Raw genomic sequence first — 24,136 nt, forward strand, 5'->3', positions numbered from 1 at the left:
GAATGCAGGACAGGACAGAGGAAGTGAGGATGACCTGGCCCGGCTGTTCTAAGCGGTCCCTCCCGTCTTTCCTAAAGGCCCCTCAAATCTGGCCAAACCCCTATCCAGATTCGTCGGCGGAGGCCAGGCGCCGCACCCGCACCCCCGCCGAATGGCCCGGTGTTCCTGCGCTGTCCTCCTGAGATTCATGAATCAGTTCACAGCAAGACAGAAAGTAGGAGAAAAGCAGAGACAACTGATAAGACATTGTTTTTATTAACAAGTCTAAAGAAAACCTTCATTGAATCAGGGGGTGTAATACAAATTATGGTGACCTGTATATAAAACCTGGCACCAAATCCGGCCTTTTAGAAACATTTATATAAAAAAATACGCGTTAAAATCTGTACCATGATGCAGTGCAGAGGCCGGATGTCACCTCCCGACACGTGTGCTTGCAAAGGTGGGTCTGGTCTGGGGATACAGGGAGCTCTGGTCCTGCGGCCACCGGAGTGAGCCCTGTGTGAGAATGGCCTGCTCTGAAGAGATGCCACAGAGCCTATCTTTGAAGGCAGGACCCCTATGAGCACCAAAATGCCACAGGCCTGGCGTCAAAACGAGAGTGGTGCTGGGAAGAATGGCAGGAGAGGAGGGCCGTCCTTCCTTCTCTTGTCACTGGGCTCTAACCACCATTCGAGGATCCCGCAGCTCTGCAGTCAAACCACCTTTAACTTTGGAGGAACGTTTGCAATTTCCAAGTATGTTTTTTCCCCAAGTAGACTGACCAATCTTAAGGAACCAACTCATAATCAGCCTGACTTTAAGGGTGAAGAACTAATTCTTGTCATTTTTGGCAGGCCGGGCCCCTGAATCACCTATCTGAAAGACTGCTGTAATCACAACGGAAAAGCATGATGATGACGGTCTCAATCTATTTCAGTCTTGGACCAAATGCAACTGGGCAACTGTAGCCCAGAAATTACACTTTGCAGGCAATGAAGTGAAAAGCAGCATTGGAGTTCCCCCATTCTGGGCACAAATGATCTCTGCACAAGGCCACTGAAGCCTTTGGGAGCAGCGGGGTCAATGCTGCTCATCTGTCTTCAAAGACGAAGACACGGTTCCTTCTCCGGCAGGGCCTTTCTTCCGGCTGAACAGGGTCAGGACTGTGTCTGTCGGCTTATTCGTTCAGGGAAGAGCTGATTTCCCTGGGGCTCTGTGGAAAGTGACAACTGTCCTCAACTCAGCTGCTAAGCTGCTACCCAGTCAGGCTGCACGGACAGGAGACGCACAAATGGGAACTGGACAGAAATGGGGGGTGGGCACAGGGGAGCATCAGGAAAGGCAATAGGTGGGGGAAGAGGCGGCCTTGTGGGCTTTAAGGAGTCCGCCAGGACGGTGCCTCTACAATTTCAGGGCTCCTAATAGCTACTGAAAGGGCTGGAGTCATTCCAGTAGATTCTATACAGGGAAAACAGCTGCCCCACCAAATTCTATCCAAAAGCAGAGTGATTTTCTCAGCTGCCTCCAGGGTGGGTTTTTGTTTTTTGTTTTTTCCTTTCCCAGCCCTCAGCTTGACTATCTTCCTGCAGGACACTCAGCTGTGGCAATAAGTGAAAGGGGGGACAAAGGACAAACGCGCCTGACACACAACCCAGGCACAAAGCTGGGAGCCACGCTGGACTGCTAACGAGGGACTCTCTCTCAAGCAGTGTATTTTAGGACGCAAGGGCTCAGGGTAAGAGACAGATGCTCCTGTGTCCCGGGGCCCAGCACCGATCGCCAGCACATCCTGCAAGACCAGCACACCGGGAGGAAGCCGGCTGCGTGTCAATGGAGCAAGGAGGAGCCCAGTTACAAGGGCTCTTCAGGACCGGAGGCCAACCTGGTGGCTCCTTCACAAAATCTTAGGGCCTTTGAATCCACTCTAAAGTGACCCAACAGCACCCCCTAGTGGAAATTATAAATAAAACAAGGGCCATGCTTCCAGTTCACCTTCTGATGCGAGTGGTTCCAAGAGTCACCGTCAAACGGAAAAACACAAAAACAAACCTTATCTTTAAAAGCATAATAATTAGAAAAAAGGTGGGAGTTCAGAAGCCATCTTTAGGCCCCTCACTGCCAAATCAGCCTCCCTCCTGTGATTCTCTGCCTTCAACAAACACACTCTAAGATGAGGGGGCACGGACGGGGGTGGGGAGGGCTCCCGGGACCCTCAGAGTTTGGGCAGACTGCCCGCTGGGGCCAGGACGATGCCAAAGACGTAGAAGAGCCCCAGCAGGAGGTTGAGTTTGGCAGTCCTCTGGGGCAGTTTGTTGAAAGCCTGGCTCCGGAACTGTCTCTCCAGGGAGAAGGCCATGGGAATGGTGAGCAGGGGCAGGGCCAGGCTGATGCTGCAGCGTGTGGCCAGGATGCTGAAGATCAGGTAGGGCAGGAAGAGCAGCGTGTTGTAGAGCATGTAGGAGAAGGTGGGGCCGATGAGGATGGCGAGCGTCACGATGCCGGCCTCCCTGTCGGATTCCATGTCCCTGGTGTTGTTGGAGTGGAGAATGGCCTCGGTGCTGAGGGCGAGGGGGATGGCGTAGACCAGGGGGAAGACCGCCAGGGACCCCACCTGGACGGCGTAGGCGAACATCACGGCCAGCGGGCCGAAAGTGATGAGGATGACGAGGTCTCCCAGGGCCACGTACTTGAATCCGATTCCTACGGCCAGAAGACCCAGAGAGGAGGTGTGAGATCCAGGGCTGGAAACGGATGGTCGGGAGCAGGGGGTTCTCAGACAGAGACCACAGGCAGTCGGCGAGCTCCCTGCCCTCCAGAGCACACCTGAGGTTGTCTCCAGTGACACAGAGGGGCAGGGAACACTCCTCTCTTAGCACCCAGTTGGGCTTCGGGTCGTCCCCACGCTCTCCTTCCTACTGTCCCCCAGCAAAGTCCTACAACAAACAGCAGTGGGCTCCCACCACACGCGATTCAACGGGGGAGCCCATGGAGGATCTAAATGGTCTCACAGGCCACTTTGGTTTCTCTCTCCCTCTGCCGGCCCATGAGAGACATCGCTTCCGTCGGTCAGTACCTCACAGAAGGCCCATCCCAGTCTCTTACTTTTCTCCCTCCTTCTTCCACAGCCTCTAGTTTAGAAAACCTGCAGCGAATCTCAGTGAAATCTGATGGTGCCCAAACTCCACATAAAGAAACCTTCGTCCACATAACGAGTAAAACGGCTAAGACGAGGCTCCCATGCTGCTTCCCTTCTCTGGTTCCCATGAAGTCCAAACTAACTCCCCCCAGCTTCTCCTCCCCCATGAAGTTCAAACTAAATCCTCCCCCCGCCCTGTGAACTCCTCCTGGACTGCCAACCCGCTTCAAATCCTGTCTAAACCACTTCGTCAGAACCTCCCAGTTTTCTCCAGCGATGCCACACTCCATCTGGCCTCACTCCCATCTCCAAAGAGGAGTCATGGTCATCCTATGCCTGGAACATGGTGACAGCCATGCTTATGACCCCACCACCCCCCCAGATCTAATCTTCACGGGCAGCCAGAGGGGTCCTTCCAAAATACTGACCTGAGGCACCTGGGTGGCTCAGTTGGTTAAGCATCTGACCCTTGATTTCAGCTCAGATCATAAATTCACAGTTCATGAGGTCAAACTCTGAGCTATCAGGGCAGAGCTTGCTTGGGATTCTCTCCCTCTCTCTGCCCCTCCCTTGCTTGCTCTCTCTCAAAATAAATAAACATTTTAAAAAATACATAATCTGACCATGCCCTTCCTCCAACATACACCTCAAAACCCTTATCACAAGCTGTCCTCAGGATCCTTCACCGGCACACCTCTGGCCCCGCCTCCCTCCTCCTCCACTCATACTTCTGTCGGTTCCCCAAGGCCTTCAGGCACGCCACCCCACCTTTGCCTGACAGACTCCTACTCACCCTTCAAGACCTTAAAGACCATTCCTCAAGACAGCCCCTCCTCACCCGCTAGGCCACAGCCGGTCCCCCTGCAATATGCTCCCAGGGCACCCCAGATTTCCCCTTTCACAAAGTTCATTGTGGTTCTAATTACTCAGTCTGCATCCTCCCCTCAAACCAGAAGTTCCATGAGGGCAGGGCCTGGTGTCTGGTTTGTTCACAGCTCGCTCCCCCACGTGGGCACAAAGGCTGAACACAGAGCTACAGTAACAAGCACCTGGAGCTGGGGCTGAGGTTAAGGAAAATGGCCCACTCAGAGGGAGGCAGCATGGAGTGGGTGGGGTATGGTACACACACACACACACACACACACACACACACACACACACACAGAAGCTTGGGAAACCTCCCGATCTAACCAAGCTTCCAACGCGTGGCCTCAGGATCAGGAGACAAAGAAAAGTACTGGGTCATCAACTGCATTTTAACCAGCCGAAAACGATAAGGGACGGTGGTCTGCAGATGACCTAAGGCCAGGGCAGCCAAAGAATGGGTTCAGCCCAAGATCACCTTCACACTGGTAGCTGGGCTTCTTTGCGGCCGTTTCTCTTCCAGCTTTCTTGAAAGAAAACTGGCCTAGAACACAGCGAAAGCGTAAGGTCTACGACGTGTAGACTTCCTACGTTCATATATCGCAAGATGACTGCCACCACAGTATTAGCTAACGCCTCCGTTTAGTTGGGGTGCTTTGGTGCTAAATGACCACCCCTGGTTCTTTAGACTGAAGCGTCCCCAGGGAAGTGCTGTCATAGCCGTGGCCCCCGGTACCCGCCAACATGCAGCAAACGAATTCCGCACTCCCCAAGCAGTGTTGTGGGAAGTCCTCTGAGGACATGCCCTCCAGGAGGAGGTTCTCTCAAGCAGAGCACTGGTTCCTGTACTAAGTTAGCCAATCATTGTCTCCTGCAGAATCTCACACGTTGAGGGAACAACCTCTGCCCAAGGAAGATGCCAGGCAGGAAGGCTCCCAGCAGGGACCCGGCATGCTTCTCCACCAGCTGCCCACTCGTCTTTTGCTTACATGCCCAGCTCTCCAGGTGGATGTCAGGGCTGTAGCTACGGAAGAAAACACAAAAGCTCTACAGCCTTGACAGCTGGCTAGATTACCCAAGAACATCCTCTTAGATCACCTGGCAAAAGTGATGTGAGCAACGTGGAATGAAACCTGGGCCTGCAAGGATAGGCCCCCACCTTGAACAGGTCCCACACAAAAACCAATCACAAACCCACTCGAGAGCTGAGAAAGGTCTGGTAGCCTTCTTGAGGTTATCTGACACAAGAAAACGATAGAGCCCTTGGGGAGAAAGCTGCTTCCTAAGAGTCGGGGCGGACGTATGGCCCAGGGCTCACGCGCTCCACCTGCTTCAGAATGCGGCCCACCTCGGAACTTCCCACCACCATTTTCCAAATGAGCCAACACAGTGAAAGACTGGATAAGTTCTCCACACAGCGGCCAGAATGAATCTGTTAGAACATAAATCAAAATGTTGGCAAGGACGTGGAGTAAATGGAACTCTTAAACATTGCCAGTGGGAATGAAAGTAATAGTACAACCATTTTAGAAAACGCTTTGGCAGGGCGCCTGGGTGGCTCAGTCGGTTAAGCGTCCCGACTCTAGATCTCATGAGGCTCAGGTCTTCATCTCGGGGTGGGGGTGGGTGGTCATGAGTTCAAGCCCCACGTCGGGCTCCCCAGCGGGCATAAAGCCTACTTAAAAAAAAAAAAGAAAAGAAAATGCTTTGGCAGCTTCCCATAAAGTTCAACATTCATCTACCCTATGACCCCAGCAATTCCATTCCTAGGCATTCATCCAAGAAAAATGAAAACAAATATTCACAGGAAGGCTTAAACATGAATGCTCAGGGGCGCCTGGGTGGCACAGTCGGTTAAGCGGCCGACTTCAGCTCAGGTCACGATCTCGCAGTCCGTGAGTTCGAGCCCCGCGTCGGGCTCTGGGCTGATGGCTCAGAGCCTGGGGCCTGTTTCAGATTCTGTGTCTCCCTCTCTCTCTGCCCCTCCCCCGTTCATGCTCTGTCTCTGTCTCAAAAATAAATAAACATTAAAAAAATTAAAAAAAACATGAATGCTCAGGCACTTAAACATGAATGCTCAGGCATAAAAGCCAAAGTAGGGACACAATCCAAATGTCTCTAAACAGGAGAAAGGATAAACAAATTGTGGTATGTCCACACAATGGATACTACTCAGCATTTAAAAAGGAACTACTCAAGACCACCACGCTGAGCAAAGACACCAGGCACAAGGATTCATACTGAGTGATTCCCCTTATATAAGGTTCCAGACCAGGCAAAACAATCTATGTGAAAGAAATCAAATAGTGGTGGCCTCTGGGCCACTCTGGGTTGGGGAGAGTGGAAATTGAAATTGACGGAGAAGTAAGTTTTTGAGTCACGGAAATGTTCTGTATCATGACAGGGTGTGGGTTATACAACTGCCTGCATTTGTCGAAATTCCTCAAACGGTAACACTTGAGATCTGTGCATTTCACGGTAAGCAAATTATATCAATAAACGTCAATGGTTTAAAAAAAAAAAACCATAAATCATATCATTACATAATATGCTCAATACTTTTCAGTGTTTCCCCATTTGTTCATTCAATGGATATTAAGTTCTGAGTATATGCCAGGCAGTGTTCTGGGCGCCAGGCGTTCAGAAAGAACAGAGATCCAAATCCCTAATCCCAGGGAGCTTACAGTTTTAAGGGGAAGACAATTAACAAAGTCTGCTATGTTAGAAATAGTATGAACTGTGGGGCGTCTAGGTGGCTCAGTCGGTTGAGCATCTGACTCTTGATTTCAGCTCAGGTCACGATCCCAGGGTCGTGGGATCGAGCCCTACTCTGGGCTCTGCACTGAGCGTGGAGCCTGCTTAAGATTCTCTCCCTCTCTCTCTCTCTCTCTGTCCCCTCCCCTGCTCATGCTCTCTAAAATAAAAAAATAAATAAAAATTTTTTAAAAGGAGTAGTATGTGCTGTGAAGGAAAATAGAAAATAGGAAAGGTACTTTGGGGGAAAACACAGGGTGTGTGTGTGTGTGTGTGTGTGTGTGTGTGTGTGTGTGCAGGCACTTTTATTTTACTTTACTGTATTTTATTTTTATCTGCTGCAAAAACTTTGTATTGTAATTTTAAATAGGGTAGAAAGTAAAGCCTCACAAAACAGCAGACATGTGAGCAAATGGGTGGAAGAGGTCAGAAAGTGAATCCAGCAGACAGAAGGAGTAAGGGGGTTCCAAGCCAAGGAAAAGCATCTACAAAGGTATAGCATGTCCTGCCTGTACCAGAAAGAGCCAAGAGGACAGTGTGGCCGGAGCATGATGAGCAGGAAGAAAGAAGGGGGCAGGTCAGAGAGCTGGAGGGAGGGGAGAGGGCGAACAGATAATGCACTGTCCTGGGGGTCACTGTGAGGACCCCGGCCTTTCCTCTGAACAAGATGGGAGCCATTAGAAAATTCTGAGCAGAGGACTGATGTAGCTGCCTTATGTTTTCACAGGACTACTCCAGCTCCGATTTGGGAGCACCCTGAAAGGCGTATCGATAAAGAACCTGCTGCCATTTTTGAGGAGACGACAGCGGTGGCCGGAGGTAGTGGGGCACAGCCAGATCCCAAATGCATTTTGAAAGTGGAGTCGACAGGATTTGCTGATGGACTGGATGGGAGAAGGAAGGGCCAAGGATGATGCCCATGACTTTTAGCCTGAAGAACTGGAAGGAGGAAGCTGCCACGGAATGAGATGGGGAGAGGTGGGGAGTAGGACAGGATTCTTAGGGGCGATCAGGGCTTTGGTTTCAGACACAACGGGCTTGAGATGCCTGTGAGATCTTGGGGAGAAGCTACTGAGGGAGAAGTTAGGCGAGTCTGGGGTTGAGTGGAGAAATCTGGAACAGAGGAACACCTTTGAGAGTCACCAGGTTAACAGATGGCATATGAAGCCATGAGACTGGTAAAAGCAGCCGGAGAGTGGATGGAGTTAGAGGAAAGGGGTCCAAGGACTGAAGCCGGAGGCTGGGAGTAAGGAACAACTAACTAGCAGGGGAGCCAGAGGCCCTGTGAGGCCAGAATGATCCAGCCCTGAGTGGCCTCCCCAACAGTACCTCGCTCTCCCTCTCAATCACACTGGCCTTTCATGGATCCTAAAGCACGCTGAGCTCTCCCTGACCCCAGGGCATTAGCATGCGCTACTCCTCCAGCCCTGAAGGACTCGCTCCCAAATCAGACCCAGTTACTCTGCCCTGTAGCTGGCTCCTTATCCTTCAAGGGCCTCTTCACCACCGCCCCATGCACGGTCTACCACAGCACCCGACTGATTTCCTTCACAGAGCTGTTCACAGCTGGTTGCTCTGTCATACTCTCCCCCACCCCTTCCTTCTTCTCTCCCCCTCTTCACATCAGAGTGCCCCAGGTCGCAGTCCTGGTCTCCATGGTCTCTATCACCACTCTCTCCTCTGGTGATCTCATCCAGTCACACAACTTTATCTCTGTGCCAGAGACTCCCAAATATCTGCATCTGCAGTTTAGGCTTCTCCTTGGAACTCAGGTGCTTATATCCGGCCAGCCATCTGACATCTCCACTTGGAGATCTAATACATTAAGATGTCCCAAGCCAGTCTCCCAGTTTTCTCCCCCCCAAACCTGTCTGCATCCTTCTCTAGCTCCCTTGACATCGAGTCCATCATTTCAAGTGCTCAGGCCCAAACCTCTGAGTTACGTTGAATTCCCGTCTCTCTCCTGCCTTGTATCTCATCCATCAGCAAACCCTGTTCACCTTCCAAATATATCCAAATATATTCAGAATCTGACTACGTTCCCCCCTTCTCTACTACCACCCTGATCCAGGCCACCAAACCTCTCTTGCCTGGATTGCCGAACAGCCTCACCTTTTTGCTTCCGTCCTTGCCCACTCACCTTTACCCGTTCTCAATACCGCACCCAGAATGATTCTTTTAAAACATGAAGGTCTCCACAATCTCTGTGCTTCTCTGCCTCCCCAAACATACTTCTCTCTGGTTTTACCTTTTTACTCACTCCCTCCCTCAATACCGGACTCTTGCGGTTCCTTAAACTTTTAAGCACACTCCTGCCTTAAGGCCTTTGGTAACTGCTATTCCAAGATCTGAAACATCCTTCCTCTAGATACATGCTTAGCCAACTTCCTTCTATCTGTGCTCACATTACCTTTTTGATGAGGCCTACCCTGATCAAACTACTTCAAACAGTCAGCTATACCCTCCTTCCTTGCCCTACTTATATTTTCCCCATAGCACTAATAATATTTTCATATACGATGACCAGGGTACCAACTCATCGGGGCTTACCTGGAACTTTCCCGATTTCAACACCAAAAGTCCAGCATCTTGGGAACCACCTCAAGTCCTGAGCAAACCAGGACATTGGGTCATCCTAAATATAATTTATTATTTTTATTTTCCAGGTCTCCTCAAGATCTATGAAATAACTTCCACAAGGGCAGGGATCTGCGACTCCTGGGTTCACACAGAACAGTGCTTGGCACATAATAGGTGCTCAATACGTAGGACTTGACCACCTGCCCATCACTACCTTAATCAGCCTGTTGCAAGGAGTGACACAGCAAACCAGCTGCCAGTAATTAGCTGTATAATTCTGAGTTCTTCAAATTTAATTCCTCTAAAATTTGAAACCGTGGCCTCCTAAGATACGACCATCGAAAGAAAACCAAATAGAAAAATTTACATACACGTGATTCTGTGATTCCTACCATCCATAAGCCAAGCTGGGATCTTCTCAAGTCACTACTGTTTTCAAAAAGTCCACATGACCTACACGTTACAGGTTTCACATAAATGGCCTAACTCAGAGAAGAACCTTCGGAACCTCTTCTCCAGCCCTGAAACTCCGATGCAAATCAGCAGTTTCCCGTACATGCAGCCAGGAACACAGGCCAATTCTTACCTCCCGTGTAGAGAAAGGAGCCAGACAGGCCTCCAAAGTAGATGAGAGCCAAGTGCTCCAGTTTCAGAGGGGACAGGTAGTAGAGACAAGCGGCACAGACACAGCCCAGAGTGTAGAGGAAGACTCCAAACCGGACAACATCCTGGGGCTCCAAGATTCGGTCCACCAGGGTCCTGTCATCACTCTTTTTGTGGTCAATGCCCTTGGAAAAGTCATAGTAAGTGTTGACCAAATTGCCAGCCCCGTGCACGGCAAGGACGGCCACGGCACAACCCACCAACAGCCTGGGATCCAGGACGCCCTGGGATCTGTAGGCCAGGGCACTGCCCAAGGCCACCGGGGTAAGTGAGGCACTGAAGCTCCAAGGCCGCAGGGCCAGCACGTAGGAGGCGCATTTCTGCCTCCAGGAGCGTTGGGGAAGCCTGTCCTGCTCCGGACAGTCGTTCCCCAGCAGGTCCCTGTCCCCGACCTTGGCCGTCTCTCCCGCCTGTATGTTAATCTCCCCCGGAACGTGAGAGGCCGCCATGGAAGCTGCACGTGGCTGAAGTCAAAGTTAATAGTGAGCCACCCACGGCACAGCTACCGCTCAGCGGCGAAGAGGGGCGGGGCGGCCGAACCTGACCTTCCTTCGATTCCGCCCCGGGGCAAGGCTGAGGAGGCGGCGGGCCCCGGGGGCAGCACCGAGCCGACCAGGCAGCCCACGAGGCCCGACGGCACCGCCCCGACCTCCTGTCACCTGGGCGAAACCTGTCTCTGGACCTCAGTCCGCGGCTAGAGCCCAAGGCCGAACTGCGGCCACGCGCCTTAGGATACTGGAGCCGCCATCTTGTGCGCCAGCCTCCGTAGGCCCGCCCGGAAACAGGGACCGACCGCGCGGGCCGGGCCGGTGGGGGCGGGGCCGGGGCCGGGGCGGGGCCGGGGGCGGGGCCTGGCGGGCCGGGGCGGGGCCTGGCGGGCCGGGGCGGGGCCTGGCGGGCCGGGGCGGGGCCTGGCGGGCCGGGGCGGGGCCTGGCGGGCCGGGGCGGAGCGGCGACCCCGCGGCCAAGCCCCTCTCCCGCCGGGGGTCCGAGGTCCTCAGCTACCCCCAGACTCGCAGGAAACAGCCTCAGCATCACAGGAACGACCTCGACCGCGTGTCGCTTTACGACTTACCTAGAGCTTCCATTCACCAAAATAGGACTCACTCGTTTTTTTCATTCAACAAGTATTTATTGAGCACTTACTATGCTAGGCAGCAGTGAACAAAATGGACAAAAATCAGGGAGGGCATTGAGGGCAATGAAACAGGTAGAATTACCTCCCACTTTTTAAATGGGAAACGAAGCTCTGAAATGGGAAATGATATCTAAGAAATTATTAGCTCCAGTAATAATCACCACGGCAATAATTCCCGCTTTTTATTGTGAACGATTACCATTTGCCATGTACCGTCCTGCCTGCCTTTTTATCCATACTCTAGGTTACTCACTTATTCATGCAAATAACCGTCTTCCTCCCCACTCTGTCTGGTGGCCAGCTTTGGCTCTTCATTGCCCGCCTTCTGGAAGCTTATGGGCCATAGCCGTAGCTCATTCTGGCTGGAGGGAGCCAACTGTTAAATTTTCAGGAATTTTCTGAGCCCGTCATTAAGCACAGCCATGATTAAAAATTAAATTGTACAAACTTACAATTAGATAAATTATATTTAAAACAAAGTTAACAAAACTCATTACTTCCCAATTATCTCACTCCATGTTACCATTTGTTTCTTTTGTCTGTTGTCTATCGCATTGTGGAAATACGATATAATGACGGGCTACCACTCATCTCTCCCAGCTTGGGAGGCTATACGATATCCAAAAGACGCATCCTGTTAGAATCAATTGGCCATATGGAATTTGCAATGAAAAGCATTGTGCATTTTATTATTACTTAGAAGTTACGTGCTAGATACATCCTTTATATTGGTGACAGTTATAATATGCACGTAGCATATATGGACGCGGGACAGACCCCATAATTTTGGTGCCTAGTGCAAAATAAAAATGTGCAGCCCCTTGGTCAAAAAGCATTAAGAGTTTCATTAAGAGCCATACAACCTCACACAGCCCCAAAGCCAGCCCTTGTACATACAAACATACCAACATGTCCCTCCCCCCACCCCCACCTTATCAGCTAGCTGGTTGTTAAATATTTACATCTCTACTACCTAGCACATACCTGTGATGCTGGCCAGACCCAAGTGTCCTCTGGTGCCAAGTTGGACAAGAGGAAGAAGCAGGTATATCAAAACCCTGGCTCCATCGTTTACCAATTCTATAACCTAATCCCTCTCTATCTCAGTTTACTCACGTGTAAAGTCTGAACAATACACAACATGCCTCCCAGTTCAAGAATGTTGAATGCCTCAATGTTCAAGAATAACAGTGATAGAATTTATTGACTGCTCACATGCGTCATAGAGGGTTTTAGGTACTTTACATATGTTAGCATTTAACCCCACCACACTACTTACGGAGGTAATGCATTATAATCTCTTTGGTTTTATGATAAATAAATAGGTATAAGGAGATTAAGTACCTGGTCGTATAGCTAGCAAATGTTGGAGCAAAGTTTCAGATTCAGTTAGACTCCAAGCTGCTTTTAACCACTACTTTATAATGTCTACCAAAATGCCTGATACTTTGTAAGTGCTCAATAAATATTTTTTTTTAAATTTTTTTTTCAACGTTTATTTATTTTTGGGACAGAGAGAGACAGAGCATGAACGGGCGAGGGGCAGAGAGAGAGGGAGACACAGAATTGGAAACAGGCTCCAGGCTCCGAGCCATCAGCCCAGAGCCCCACGCGGGGCTCGAACTCACTGACCGCGAGATCGTGACCTGGCTGAAGTCGGACGCTTAACCGACTGCGCCACCCAGGCGCCCCAGTAAGTGCTCAATAAATATTACTTACCATTTTAACATGATAAGAAAGCTCTTCGTAAACTGAAAAGAGACCTACATATGTATTGCTTACTGTTGTTATAAAACCATGTGATTGTTAGTTAGAAAACAGGGCCTTATCACAACTTAGGGTGGCAAAAATCTCATATATTGCGGGTGGAAATGAAAATTAGTACCTCCCTTATAAGAACAATATGGCAATGTCTGTCAATTATACACGCATTTACCCTCTGACCCTGTAATCTGATTTCTGGGTATTTATTTGGTATAGCTTCCAGGGGAAATATTATATATGTACAAAAGCATTCTTTGCTGCATCATTAGTAATAGCAAGAATACAAGTGTCCAGCAACAGAGGACTGGAAAAATAAATTACCATACATCCATGTGATGAAATACTATGTACCTATATAATAACAAAAGAACAAGGGAGCTTTCTATAAACTAAGAAACATCTCCAAGATCTACTAAAATTGTTAAAAGTGCAGAACAGTACAGATAGTAACAAAAAGGGAAAATAAGAGTACGGATAAAAAGAGAATCTGCCAACGTGTTTTGTTAGCCACAGAATATTGCCAAACCTCTTTAATTTGGCATTTCAGAACTTCTGGAAACTTAAATATCTACAATGGACACTTCTTTCTTTCCTTTCAAATTTTTATCTAAATTCTAGTTAGTTAACATATCATATAATATTGTTTTCAGGAGTAGAATTTAGTGATTTATCACTTAGCATACAACACCCAAGGCTCATCGCAAGTGCCCTCCTTACTACCCATCACCCATTTAGCCCATCCCCCACCCACCTTCCTCCATCACCCTCAGTTTGTTCTCTATCCTAAAGAGTCTCTTATGATTTGTTCCCCTCTCTCTCTCTCCTTCTTTCCATATGTTTATCTGTTTTGCTTCTTAAATTCCACAAATGAGTGAGGTCATATGGTATTTTAGACACTTCTTTTTATTACACAAGTAATTGATGGTAATGGATAAAGGAAAAAATATGCCCTCTCCGTATTTCATTGCATCTTAAGTTGCATATCCCTCCCCCACCCCCGCCCTGAATAGACACATAAGAAATATATAAATGTTTTATAAGGGGTTATATTATACTTCTATTGTTGTACAGCTTGTATTTTTAAAAATGTTTATTTTGAGAGAGAGAGAGAGAGCGCGCACCTACACAAGCAGGGAGGGGGCAGAGAAAGAGAGAATCCCAAGCAGGTTCCGCACTGTCAGCGAGGAGTTCAATGCCGTCAAATGCCATTTTTGCCATTGATCGTTTGAAAAGATGTTTTTAATTAATTATTTTAATTTTTAAAAGTAAGCTCCACATCCAAGGTGGGGCTTGAACTCAGGATCCTAGATCAAGAGTCTCAGGCTCCACCCCCTGAACTACCCAGGAGCCCCTGGATGTTTTTAAGTGATGTTGCTTTAAAAGTATTTATTTAGGAGTAGGTCATTCAGTTAAAACTTGGTTATGGGGATGATCTTGTGAGCTAGGTAATTTTGGAAAACTGGGAAATTCTAACTAAAAACGCTTTTAAACGCACATTGCATTTCAAAGAAGAGAAATCACGGGTGCATAATTAGCGCTGGGCCCAAAGTTCTTCATCTTTGCTCTCTTAAAGACAGGGCACCACGTCGCTCACACCCTGGTTACAGCGGTACCCACACACCAGGATCCGGACGGCCACAGTGTCGATGCAGCGGGGAATAATAGTAGCGATGCACCGGATGTGCGCGTGGAAGTGGCAGAAATCAACTCACGAGCGATTGGTTCTCCCAAGTGGACGCAGTCCTCTTTTAAGCCTCCTTTCGTCTGCCACTGGCCGCGTGGTTTGTCTATTTGAACAGTCCCCGCCCCCTAGAGAAGCCGGGTCCCAGGCCTCACTTCTCCTTCATTTCTATTGGTCTGCCTTCCAGTCCATCTTCTCCTTGCGCCTGGCGATTGGTCCTCAGCGCTAGGAGTCCGCCCTCCCTCCCGCCCGGCTTAGAGGACAGCGGGGAAGGCGGGTGGTGGGGCCGGGGGCCTGAAGCGGCGGTACCCGCACAGGTGGCGGCAGCCGAGGCCTTGGCCGAAGCCGCGCGGTGAGTCTGGGGCCTGGCACCGACCCCTCTAAGGTGGAGGAATCTCCAGACCCAGGGTCAGCCTGGTCCGTTGGGGGGGAGGGGGGGTGCCGGGAAGTCGCCCGTCTGGTCCGTGAGGTCCCTACGGACTTGGGCGCCGTCTGAGCCCTTGACCCCCACCCGGCGAGGCAGCACCCACCTCCTTCCGGACCCCCAGGAGACCGCCGGACCCCTCAGCCTGCCGTGTGTCCCTGGCGCGGCGAAGGGCGGCCCATCAGCTCCGGTACCGCCGGGCGCCTTTGGGTCTCCATGCTCCGCAGTCACCCCATCTTCCGAGCCACCTACAGGTTGTCCTCAGAGAGGAGCAACGTCCGTGTGTACCCCATGCACTGCATCCTGGGGACCTCTCAAGGACCCAGTCCCCAGAACTGAGCTGGGTTCCATCCTGGGGTTTCATCCTCTCTGCCCTCCCCACCCCCATCTCCAGTTTCAGCCACCCCAACTTTAACTTCTGTCAGCCGTCACCAAGACTCTTAGGATATTGGACTTACAAGTATTTTAGTTGAATTCTGCCTGGAGCAGATGGGCCTGTGGGCCTTAGACCCTGTGAAGATACTCTGGTTTCTTCCTGAGAATGAGAATTCCTTGCCAGCCTCCCTCCCCCTCATCGCAGAGGCGGGGCACACACCCCTTCCTAGTTTTCTCATCAGGGATCCTTGGGTTTCCTCTCCCCTGAAGGATGACATTTCCTTCTGCAGCCTTTTTCTTGGCATTGAAGTACTTAAAAGCCTTACAAAACGAATTATTCCCTAATTTTTTTTTCTCTGCATCTCACAGATAATTTCAAAAATAAGAATTTTGGAAAAATTGGTGTTCTAATATAATGTGGACATACCTTGGACCGGTATATGTGTTCCTCCCGCAGCAGTCTGGGCTGAGCCCTGTTATGGCCACTTTATGGTGGTTGCCTGATTATTTGTATTTCCCTCTAGACTGTAAGCTCAACTGAGAGGAGGGACAGTATATAATTGAGGAACGAATGAGTGATCTCAGGAATGAATCAGTCTCTTTTAGCTCACATTCCAAGTACTGGTACTTAAGAGAACTGCACTGTCCAATATCATAACCACCAGCCACAGGTGGCTTAGAGCATCTGAAATGTGACTAGTTGAAGTTGAGGTTGCCCTGAGTGGAAAATGCACAGTACAAAAAGAGAACGGAAAGTACATCAGTAATTTTTATGTTGGTAACATGTTGAAATGATATTTTGCATCTGTTAGATTTAAGAAATGTATCAATTTCATCTGTTTCCTCTTGCGTCTTTTTGATATGGTTGCCAGGAGATTTAAAATTACATTTATGGGGGCAACCGGGTGGCTCGGTTGGAGAAGCATCTGACTCTTGATTTTGGCGCCGGTCATGGTAATAACAGCTAACGGTTATTAAGAACTCACTGTGTGCCTGGCACTGAAGCACTTTTTAACATTTATTAACTCAATCTGTAATTTAATACATAATTTTGGACTGGATTCGAACCCAGGTAGTCTGGCTTCAGAGCCCACAGTTTAACCCTGTCTGCTACACTGCCTCTTTTTTTTTTTTTTTAAGTCTATTTATTTATTCTGAGGCAGGAAGAGAATCCCAAGCAGGCTCCACACTGTCAGCACAGAGCCCGATGTGGGGCTTGAACCTGCGAGATCAAGACCCAAAGCTGAAATCACGAATCGGATGCTTAACCGACAGAGCCACCCAGGTGCCCCCCCCCCCGCCTCTTTTAAACACCAGTCATTGTGGAATGAATCAAGGCTTTCTCTACGTTCCTCAGTGAGGTCTCCCAACCTTTTTAGGATCCCCCCCCCGCCCCCCGACAACGGGCAGAGAGGAGATCCGTGTTGAGGAACGGGCACCATAAATATATTCATGACACCATAGTTTGTTATGCAAAATATTGAGGGAAGTTTCTCTCCAAAGAACCTCAGGTCAAGATGCTGGGCACCGGACCTGCCACCGCCACCACAGCCACCACCACGTCCAGCAACGTGAGCGTCCTGCAGCAGTTTGCCAGCGGCCTGAAGAGCCGGAATGAGGAGACCAGGGCCAAAGCTGCCAAGGAGCTCCAGCACTATGTCACCATGGAGCTTCGAGAGGTCAGGGCTTCTGGGCTTTGTCGTGGAGTATTGGGCCTCAATGCACCGGCACTGGTTTCGATTCCTTCTGACGGCTGAGTGAGGATTTGGAAAACAAAGACACCCAATTTTTCCTGTCTGTAGGGTGCGCCGGTTCCTTTGTAGTGGCTACACATTTCTGTGGCATTTCTTATGCTGTGCTTCCTTCCTCCTTTCCTTTTCTTTCTTTCTTTCTTTCCTTTTCTTTCCTTTTCTTTTCCTTTCTTTTCCTTTCTTTTTTTCTTTCTTTCTTTTCTTTTCTTTCTTTCTTTCTTTCTTTCTTTCTTTCTTTCTTTCTTTCTCCTTTCTTTCTTTCTTTCTTTCTTTCTTTCTTTCTTTCTTTCCTTCCTTCCTTCCTTCCTTCCTTCCTTCCTTCCTTCCTTCCTTTTCCCACCATATTCCAGACCTTCAGTTCTTTCTATCTGATAACCGTAGTCGGGCTGGGTTTGAGGAGCTGGTAGCCTGGGGCTTTCTAGAGAGAGAGCATGCTTGATGTCTGGACGGTGTCTCTTGCTCATCCTTGTAACCCCAGGATGTGGCCTGCCATGGGGTAGATACTCAACAGGCATTTGTTCCACATACAAATGAGCTGTGGGTTCATCTGCTCAACAGTTTACAGCTATAAACGTGGGCAGTAGTTCTGTCCTCTTCGGCGTGAGCCAGATCTGCTGGCCACCTCTCAGTCCTGACCTTTGGGAGCCACCCCCCCCCCCGCCCCCAGCATTAGGGAGACATTAGAAGTTGTTCTGAGTACATCTTCTTCCGCAGATGAGTCAAGAGGAGTCTACTCGCTTCTATGATCAGCTGAACCATCACATTTTTGAACTGGTTTCCAGCTCGGATGCCAATGAAAGGAAAGGTGGCATCTTGGCCATAGGTAAGGGCAGGGCCTCTGGTGACCGGGACAACTGGGAATGAAGGGCGGTCACCTCTGTGTCCACTGCACCTGCGTCCGCTGCTTACTAGATGCTGAGTTCCTACCCGTTTCATGAAATTTTAAGGAGCCCTGTGGCTTTCAGTGTACTTATTCAGGCATTAATCTTAGCAACGGTCCTGGGATGGTGGCACAGCTGATGTCTTCAGATACAGTCTCAGAACCATTACGCAACTTTCGTAGGACCAGGTGGTGCCTGAGCCGAGACTGCAAGCCAGCTTTCTTCCCCCCACCCCGTGTGGCTCATTGCAGGCTCTGGTTTCCTTGTCGGGCAGTTCGGCGTAACGGGGCTCTCAAATGGAAAGGCGAAGTTGGGGTACAGTGATACAAAGCATGTCATTTTCACATCCCAGGGACCGGTCTGGTGCATTATTATTCATTCTCCGTTTTACTCCTTTTCTTCTTGGGAAAACAAATTACGTGTCCTAAAACAAGGTTGTTTTGCTTTATGTAAGTAGTTCTGGCACAGATGTCAAACCTGCTGCTTAAAATGAAAATATTGTCGGGCGCCTGGGTGGCACAGTCGGTTAAGCGTCCGACTTCAGCCAGGTCACGATCTCGCGGTCCGTGAGTTCGAGCCCCGCATCAGGCTCTGGGCTGATGGCTCAGAGCCTGGAGCCTGTTTCCGATTCTGTGTCTCCCTCTCTCTCTGCCCCTCCCCCGTTCATGCTCTGTCTCTCTCTGTCCCAAAAATAAATAAACGTTGAAAAAAAAAAAATTTAAAAAAAAATGAAAATATTGTCTGCATCCTTCCCATCTGGAAGTTGCGCTTGGTACTCAAAGCAGAAGGAAGGGGTCACGCGCCAGCCTTCCTGTCAGGGCCGCGCGCTCTCTGGGACCGGACGTGCCCATCCTCACCTTTTGTCTTCCTGTCTTTCCCAGCCAGCCTCATAGGAGTGGAAGGCGGGAATGCCACCCGTATCGGCAGATTTGCTAACTATCTTCGGAACCTCCTCCCCTCTAATGACCCAGTTGTCATGGAGATGGCATCCAAGGCCATTGGCCGCCTTGCCATGGCAGGCGACACTTTTACAGCTGAGTATGTGGAGTTCGAGGTGAAGCGAGCCTTGGAGTGGCTGGGCGCTGACCGCAACGAGGGCCGGAGACACGCAGCCGTGAGTGCCCACGGGGAGGGATGTAGCTGGCTGGGGAGCAAGGGGGCCCTGTCGGGGTCCTCCGCACCACGTGCTCGGGTCCCTGAAAGGCAGGCGGTGAGGGGACGCTCCAGGCAGAGGCGCTGTGCTTCTAAGGGGCCTTCGGTTCTGTCCTGAATCCCATTCTCTTTTTGCCCCAAGCTCCGTACCCAAAGAGGAAACTTGAAAGTTCTCTTCTGTTGCCCAATAGGCACAGCCCTGAGTGCGGTGCTGTCTGGACCTCTGATTTCCTAGACTCAAAACTGCCTCCTGAGCAGAAGTTTCCCCCCTTGGCCACAGGCAGACGAAATCACAAGCCAAAAGGCTCCTAAAGCCCCAGACAGCTGTCCTATCTGTGTGATCCTGTCAGTGTTTCTGTCAAGGTCTCTCTGCTGTCCTATGGGAACACAGAAATACTAGGAGGAGGAGAGGAGCGGGGGCAGTGGGAGTGGTGGTCTGCCTCCTTTCAGGCCTTTCTTGTTTATTTTCTAGGCATTTGTTGATTGGTGGGCACCTGGCCCAAACTCCCTCTTTCCCCATTGGCTCTTCTGCAGTTGGGGGAGTGGGAGCTTCTCATCCTCTCGTGGTGCACCCCCCCACTGCTTTTTTGAGGCTCGGCCCTGAAAAAAGCCTGGTTTGAGGGACCAGGCTTCCAGGCCGCGAGATGAGGGAGAGTCTGTCCTTGAGAATCTGGGAATGAATGTGGGGGGGTTCAGAGCATCATTTGGATCCTTTCCTGTCGGCTCTGTCTTCAGGAGCCAGTACCACGAGGAGGGACCCTGGTACTGGGGGAGGGACAGCCATGTGGACCCTGCTTCAAGGCGGCTTTGTCCTTCCTAACTCTGAAACTCGGGCCAACCTCTGACCTTCAGTTTCTTCCACTGTCAGATGGACATATAGCAAAATTAAATATTGAACGGGATTATTAACTCATTTAATAAACGTTTATCAAGGGGCGCCCGGGTGGCTCATTTGGTTAAGCGTCCCACTCTTGATTTCAGCTCAGGTCGTGATCTCACGGTTCCTGAGCTCGAGCCCCGCATTGGGCTCCGCGCTGGCAGTGCGGAGCCTGCTTGGGATTCTCTCTCTTTCCCACCCCGCTTGTGCTTTTCTCTCTTTCTCAAAGTAAATAAACATTTAAAAAATAAATAAATGTTTATCAAATACCGCTGTGCTCCAGGGATGGTTTTAGGCTGTCACTGGGACAGAATGCAAAGCGTAAACATGTCTCCCTTCCAGAGCTCATGTTCTAACATTATGAGAATCCTGTGTTTGTAAACACCCTAGGATAATGAACACTGAGATTTTCGATCAATTTTTCTTTTATTCCTATGTCCCCAGAGGTTCCCAGCTAGAAGAGAGGACGAGTCTGCTCCTTTCCTGATGTATATACACACAGGCTCCAGGATGGCAAGAAGCCGCATCCTGATGGGACGAAACTCTCTGATACAGACGAGGGTTCTCTGTGTGCTTTTCTCCCCCAGGTTCTGGTTCTCCGCGAGCTGGCTATCAGCGTCCCCACCTTCTTCTTCCAGCAAGTGCAGCCCTTCTTTGACAACATTTTTGTGGCCGTGTGGGACCCCAAACAGGCCATCCGGGAGGGAGCTGTGGCCGCCCTTCGTGCCTGTTTGATTCTCACCACCCAGCGTGAGCCGAAGGAGATGCAGAAGCCTCAGTGGTACAGGGTGAGGAGATGGTTCTGTTGCATTCGCCTGCAAAGCACATTTTTTAAAAATGTTTATTTATTTTTGAGAGCATGAGCAGGGGAGGGGCAGAGAGAGAGGGAGACACAGAATCGGAAGCAGGCCCTAGGCTCCGAGCTGTCAGTGTAGAGCCCGACGCGGGGCTTGAACCCGCGAGCCGGGAGATCATGACCTGAGCCGAAGTCAGATGCTTTACCGACTGAGCCACCCAGGCGCCCCACAGCACGTTTATATACAGCACCACCTGGCCTAAGGGCTGCAACAGGGCCCTTGCCACAGAGCAAATGTCACTTTTGTGTTGGTCTCAAGTGGTTTCTTAAGCTCAGTATGAGTCAGTACTTACCTCATTGGATTTCATTAATGCAAAGATCTGTTGGTGGCCACACCATTATTTTACGTGCCACTCAGGATGAATGAAAACGTGATACAGTAAAACTATGACTTACTGCCGTCTCATCACCAGTTATAAGAGCTCTCCTCTCAGAGGTGTGAAAATATAGAAAAATGGGTGTCTGAGAAGCAGCGACACACAATGATACTAATTTAAGAAGTGCCAGGGCTCGTGACATTAGACGAGAGAGACCGACCTGGCACTCCTTTTAAATTTTTTTTTTTTTTCAACGTTTATTCATTTTTGGGACAGAGAGAGACAGAGCATGAACGGGGGAGGGGCAGAGAGAGAGGGAGACACAGAATCGGAAACAGGCTCCAGGCTCTGAGCCATCAGCCCAGAGCCCGACGCGGGGCTCGAACTCCCGGACCGCGAGATCGTGACCTGGCTGAAGTCGGACGCTTAACCGACTGCGCCACCCAGGCGCCCCCCGACCTGGCACTTCTTAACTAAGAGCTGGTACTACAGAGAGACTCCTAAACGTGGCACTGGAGACCTGGGTTCTAGGGTTGGCTTTGCTGTGTGACGTTGGACAAGTCATTTAATTTCCTTGAGCCTCTGGTTTTTATCTGTTAAATGGGGATGGTCGTGGCCTCTGCCTCATGGTACGGTGCACGTTGAAGCTAAATTAAACGAGAGAGCTTGGTGAATCCCTATCGTTGATGTTGCTGGCACAAGCCACTGAGCAGGCATGGTAACGCCTCAGGGTCCCCCATGCAGAAGGGGCGGGCTGGTGGTCTTTCTCCCTTTGGACATGGGGTAATTAACACGTCCCGTGTCTCTAATAGCACACGTTCGAAGAAGCCGAGAAGGGGTTTGATGAGACGTTGGCCAAGGAGAAGGGCATGAATCGGGACGATCGCATCCATGGAGCCTTGCTGATCCTCAACGAGTTGGTCCGAATCAGCAGCATGGAGGGAGAGGTGAGGAAGCATGTCAGAAGGGAGTCTGGCTTCCCACATGCCGCTCTGTGAACGAGACAAGGCGAGATCCTTGTCCTTACAGAGGACGTTTTATAAGGGAACCAGGAAATAAGCAAGTCGATGAGGTCACTTCAGAAGGCACCAAGTCCTGTGGAATAACGGGTTGGAGGGTAGCAGTGGGAGGGGACTTCCTCTCTGGGGTGGTGCTGTTTCAACTGAGACCCACATGATGTGGAGGAGCGAGCTTTGTGCTGCGTGGGGGTGTTCCAGGAAGAGGCTTTGAGGCGGGAGAGAGTTTGGCAAATTCAGGGAACAGAAAAAAGGGAAATGTGGTTGGGGCACGGAGAGCAAGGGAGGTTGGGGGAAGGGTCAAATTCTTAGGCCTCAGGGTCGCGGTCAACACTGGCTCTTATTCTCATAAACGTTGGAGATGCGTGCCCAGGGGAGCGGGGTGAGGGCCTCCATTTTTAATAATCATTGGCTACTGGTGCGGGGAAAGCTCGTGCAGCGGCAGGAATGAAAGCAGGAGACTCGTTAGGGGGTTGTGTTTAAAAGTGCAAGGACTTTTGTCAGGGAAACAACTTATGGTGGGGGCGGGGGACGTGGAGGGAGCAGGGATAGGCCGGCTAGCCATCAGCAGCCATGAGACAGCAAAGGAAAGTGACAGGAGCGTGCTAGGCTACCGTGCAAAGCCACCACGGGGGTCTTCCGGCCACCATGCCCCCCCCCCCCCCCCCGGGAGCCCTGCCTCAGCATTCCTCCTGCATCCTGCGTTGGCTAGAGGCAGCCTGTGGCAAATGTGGCCTTGGCACAAACGTGATATTTTTAGAGTCGTGGCCGGGGCCGTTGTCAACTGCACTCCTTGTAGTTGATCCTGTTCTCCTGGCTACCGTGGGAGGCTACTGGAGTAGTCTGGGCAAGTGATGGTGGTGGCTTCCCTAGGGTTGGCAGTGCAGACACTGAGAAGTGGATTCAGTGTCAATCCACTGACACTGGATTCGGGATACATTTGGGAGTAGAGCCCCATCCACGGGTCTTCCTACGGGGAGCGAGTTGGTGTGGAATTTTGCCCCAGGGCTTCTTGCTTTAATAGACCGGATGATCATTTGGTGATGGCTGTGCTGTAGATGCGGGCGGCCTGGGCTACACTGTATGGAGAGCTCAGGAGTCCGGCTCGGAATCCCCATTCATGTGTACACTGTGTGACTTGGGTACATTATTTTACTTCCTTTAGCCTCATTTTTCCTTGCTGTTAACGGGGATCTCCACCTCACTGGGCTCCTGGGAGGTTTCCAAGTACACTTGACCCTTGAACAACACAGGTTTGAACTGCATGGGTCCACTTCTAGGTGGGTTGTTTTCGGTACACATAACTAGAAAACTTTTTGGGAGGTTTGTGACCGTTCGAAAAAACTCACAGATGGAAACCTCATAGCCTAGAAATTAAGAAGCTAAGTATGTCACGAAGGCGTAACATAGATGTAGATCCTAGTCTTATTATTGACCATCGTAAAATATACACAAATCTCTTGTTAGAGTTAAACATTACCTAAACTTAAGTGCACGAGCACTCACAGACTATACCTGGTGCCATTTGCAGTCGAGAGAAATGTGAACAAACACGAAGGTACAACATTAAATCCTAACCGCATAAAATTAACTGTAGTACAACCGTACCGACTGTAGTAATTTCGTAGCCACCTCTGTTGCTGCAATGAGCTCAAGTGTTGGGAATGTCTGGTTAAAACACCGTGCGAGGCTGATCATCTCCGTGTGCCCAGTTCACCCCTCCAGTAAGCCGTGTGTCGCAAAAGCGATCTGTCGATCTGTCTCCGTCCTCGTGTGTTTTTCGTCGTGTTCAGTGCGATACCGTAAATAAACCTTGAATAATTCTGTGGAACCCATGTGAAGTGCCACTGGCGAAGTTCTCCCAAGAAGCAAAGTCATGATATTGTAAGAAAACGTTGCCTTGCTTGAGACGTACCGCAGCTTGA

At 50.2% G+C, this 24,136-nt stretch overlaps 2 protein-coding genes and 1 non-coding gene across 3 annotated transcripts in view; 1 reads left to right on the forward strand and 2 right to left on the reverse strand.

Annotated features, from left to right (window-relative positions):
* Nucleotides 1-236: 236 nt before the first annotated feature.
* On the reverse strand, nt 237-10,513 carry UBIAD1 (UbiA prenyltransferase domain containing 1). Its single transcript, XM_047083091.1, has 2 exons — nt 9,903-10,513; nt 237-2,682 (listed from the first exon to the last, which is right to left on the reverse strand). The coding sequence occupies exons 1-2, from the start codon at nt 10,426-10,428 to the stop codon at nt 2,195-2,197; spliced, it is 1,014 nt and encodes a 337-aa protein (XP_046939047.1). The 5' UTR covers nt 10,429-10,513; the 3' UTR covers nt 237-2,194.
* A 4,319-nt stretch (nt 10,514-14,832) lies between these two features.
* MTOR (mechanistic target of rapamycin kinase) overlaps nt 14,833-24,136 on the forward strand; it is a 135,772-nt gene continuing 126,468 nt past the window's right edge. Inside the window, exons 1-6 of the mRNA XM_047083090.1 lie at nt 14,833-14,914; nt 16,865-17,040; nt 17,827-17,935; nt 18,875-19,107; nt 20,610-20,810; nt 22,008-22,142. Of these exons, the coding sequence (XP_046939046.1) occupies nt 16,879-17,040; nt 17,827-17,935; nt 18,875-19,107; nt 20,610-20,810; nt 22,008-22,142 (840 nt within the window). The 5' untranslated portion in view covers nt 14,833-14,914; nt 16,865-16,878. The remainder of the gene's footprint in view (nt 14,915-16,864; nt 17,041-17,826; nt 17,936-18,874; nt 19,108-20,609; nt 20,811-22,007; nt 22,143-24,136) is intronic.
* On the reverse strand, nt 20,958-21,042 carry TRNAR-UCG (transfer RNA arginine (anticodon UCG)). The gene has a single exon. It is a non-coding gene; the product is annotated as a tRNA-Arg (tRNA).

This window comes from Lynx rufus, unplaced genomic scaffold, assembly GCF_022079265.1.
Source record: "Lynx rufus isolate CCGP_SWC_20201006 ecotype Redwood Valley unplaced genomic scaffold, mLynRuf1.p SCAF_2, whole genome shotgun sequence".
Lineage (NCBI taxonomy): Eukaryota > Metazoa > Chordata > Mammalia > Carnivora > Felidae > Lynx > Lynx rufus.

What these genes read in the sequence shown, in the direction of transcription:
- UBIAD1 (XM_047083091.1), bottom strand. Translation starts at nt 10,428, where the DNA reads ATGGCGGCCTCTCACGTTCCGGGGGAGATTAACATACAGGCGGGAGAG. An exon ending in CTCCTTTCTCTACACGGGAG is followed by an intron (nt 2,683 to 9,902) that starts GTAAGAATTGGC and finishes TTCTGGCCGTAG; the next exon opens with GAATCGGATTCAAGTACGTG.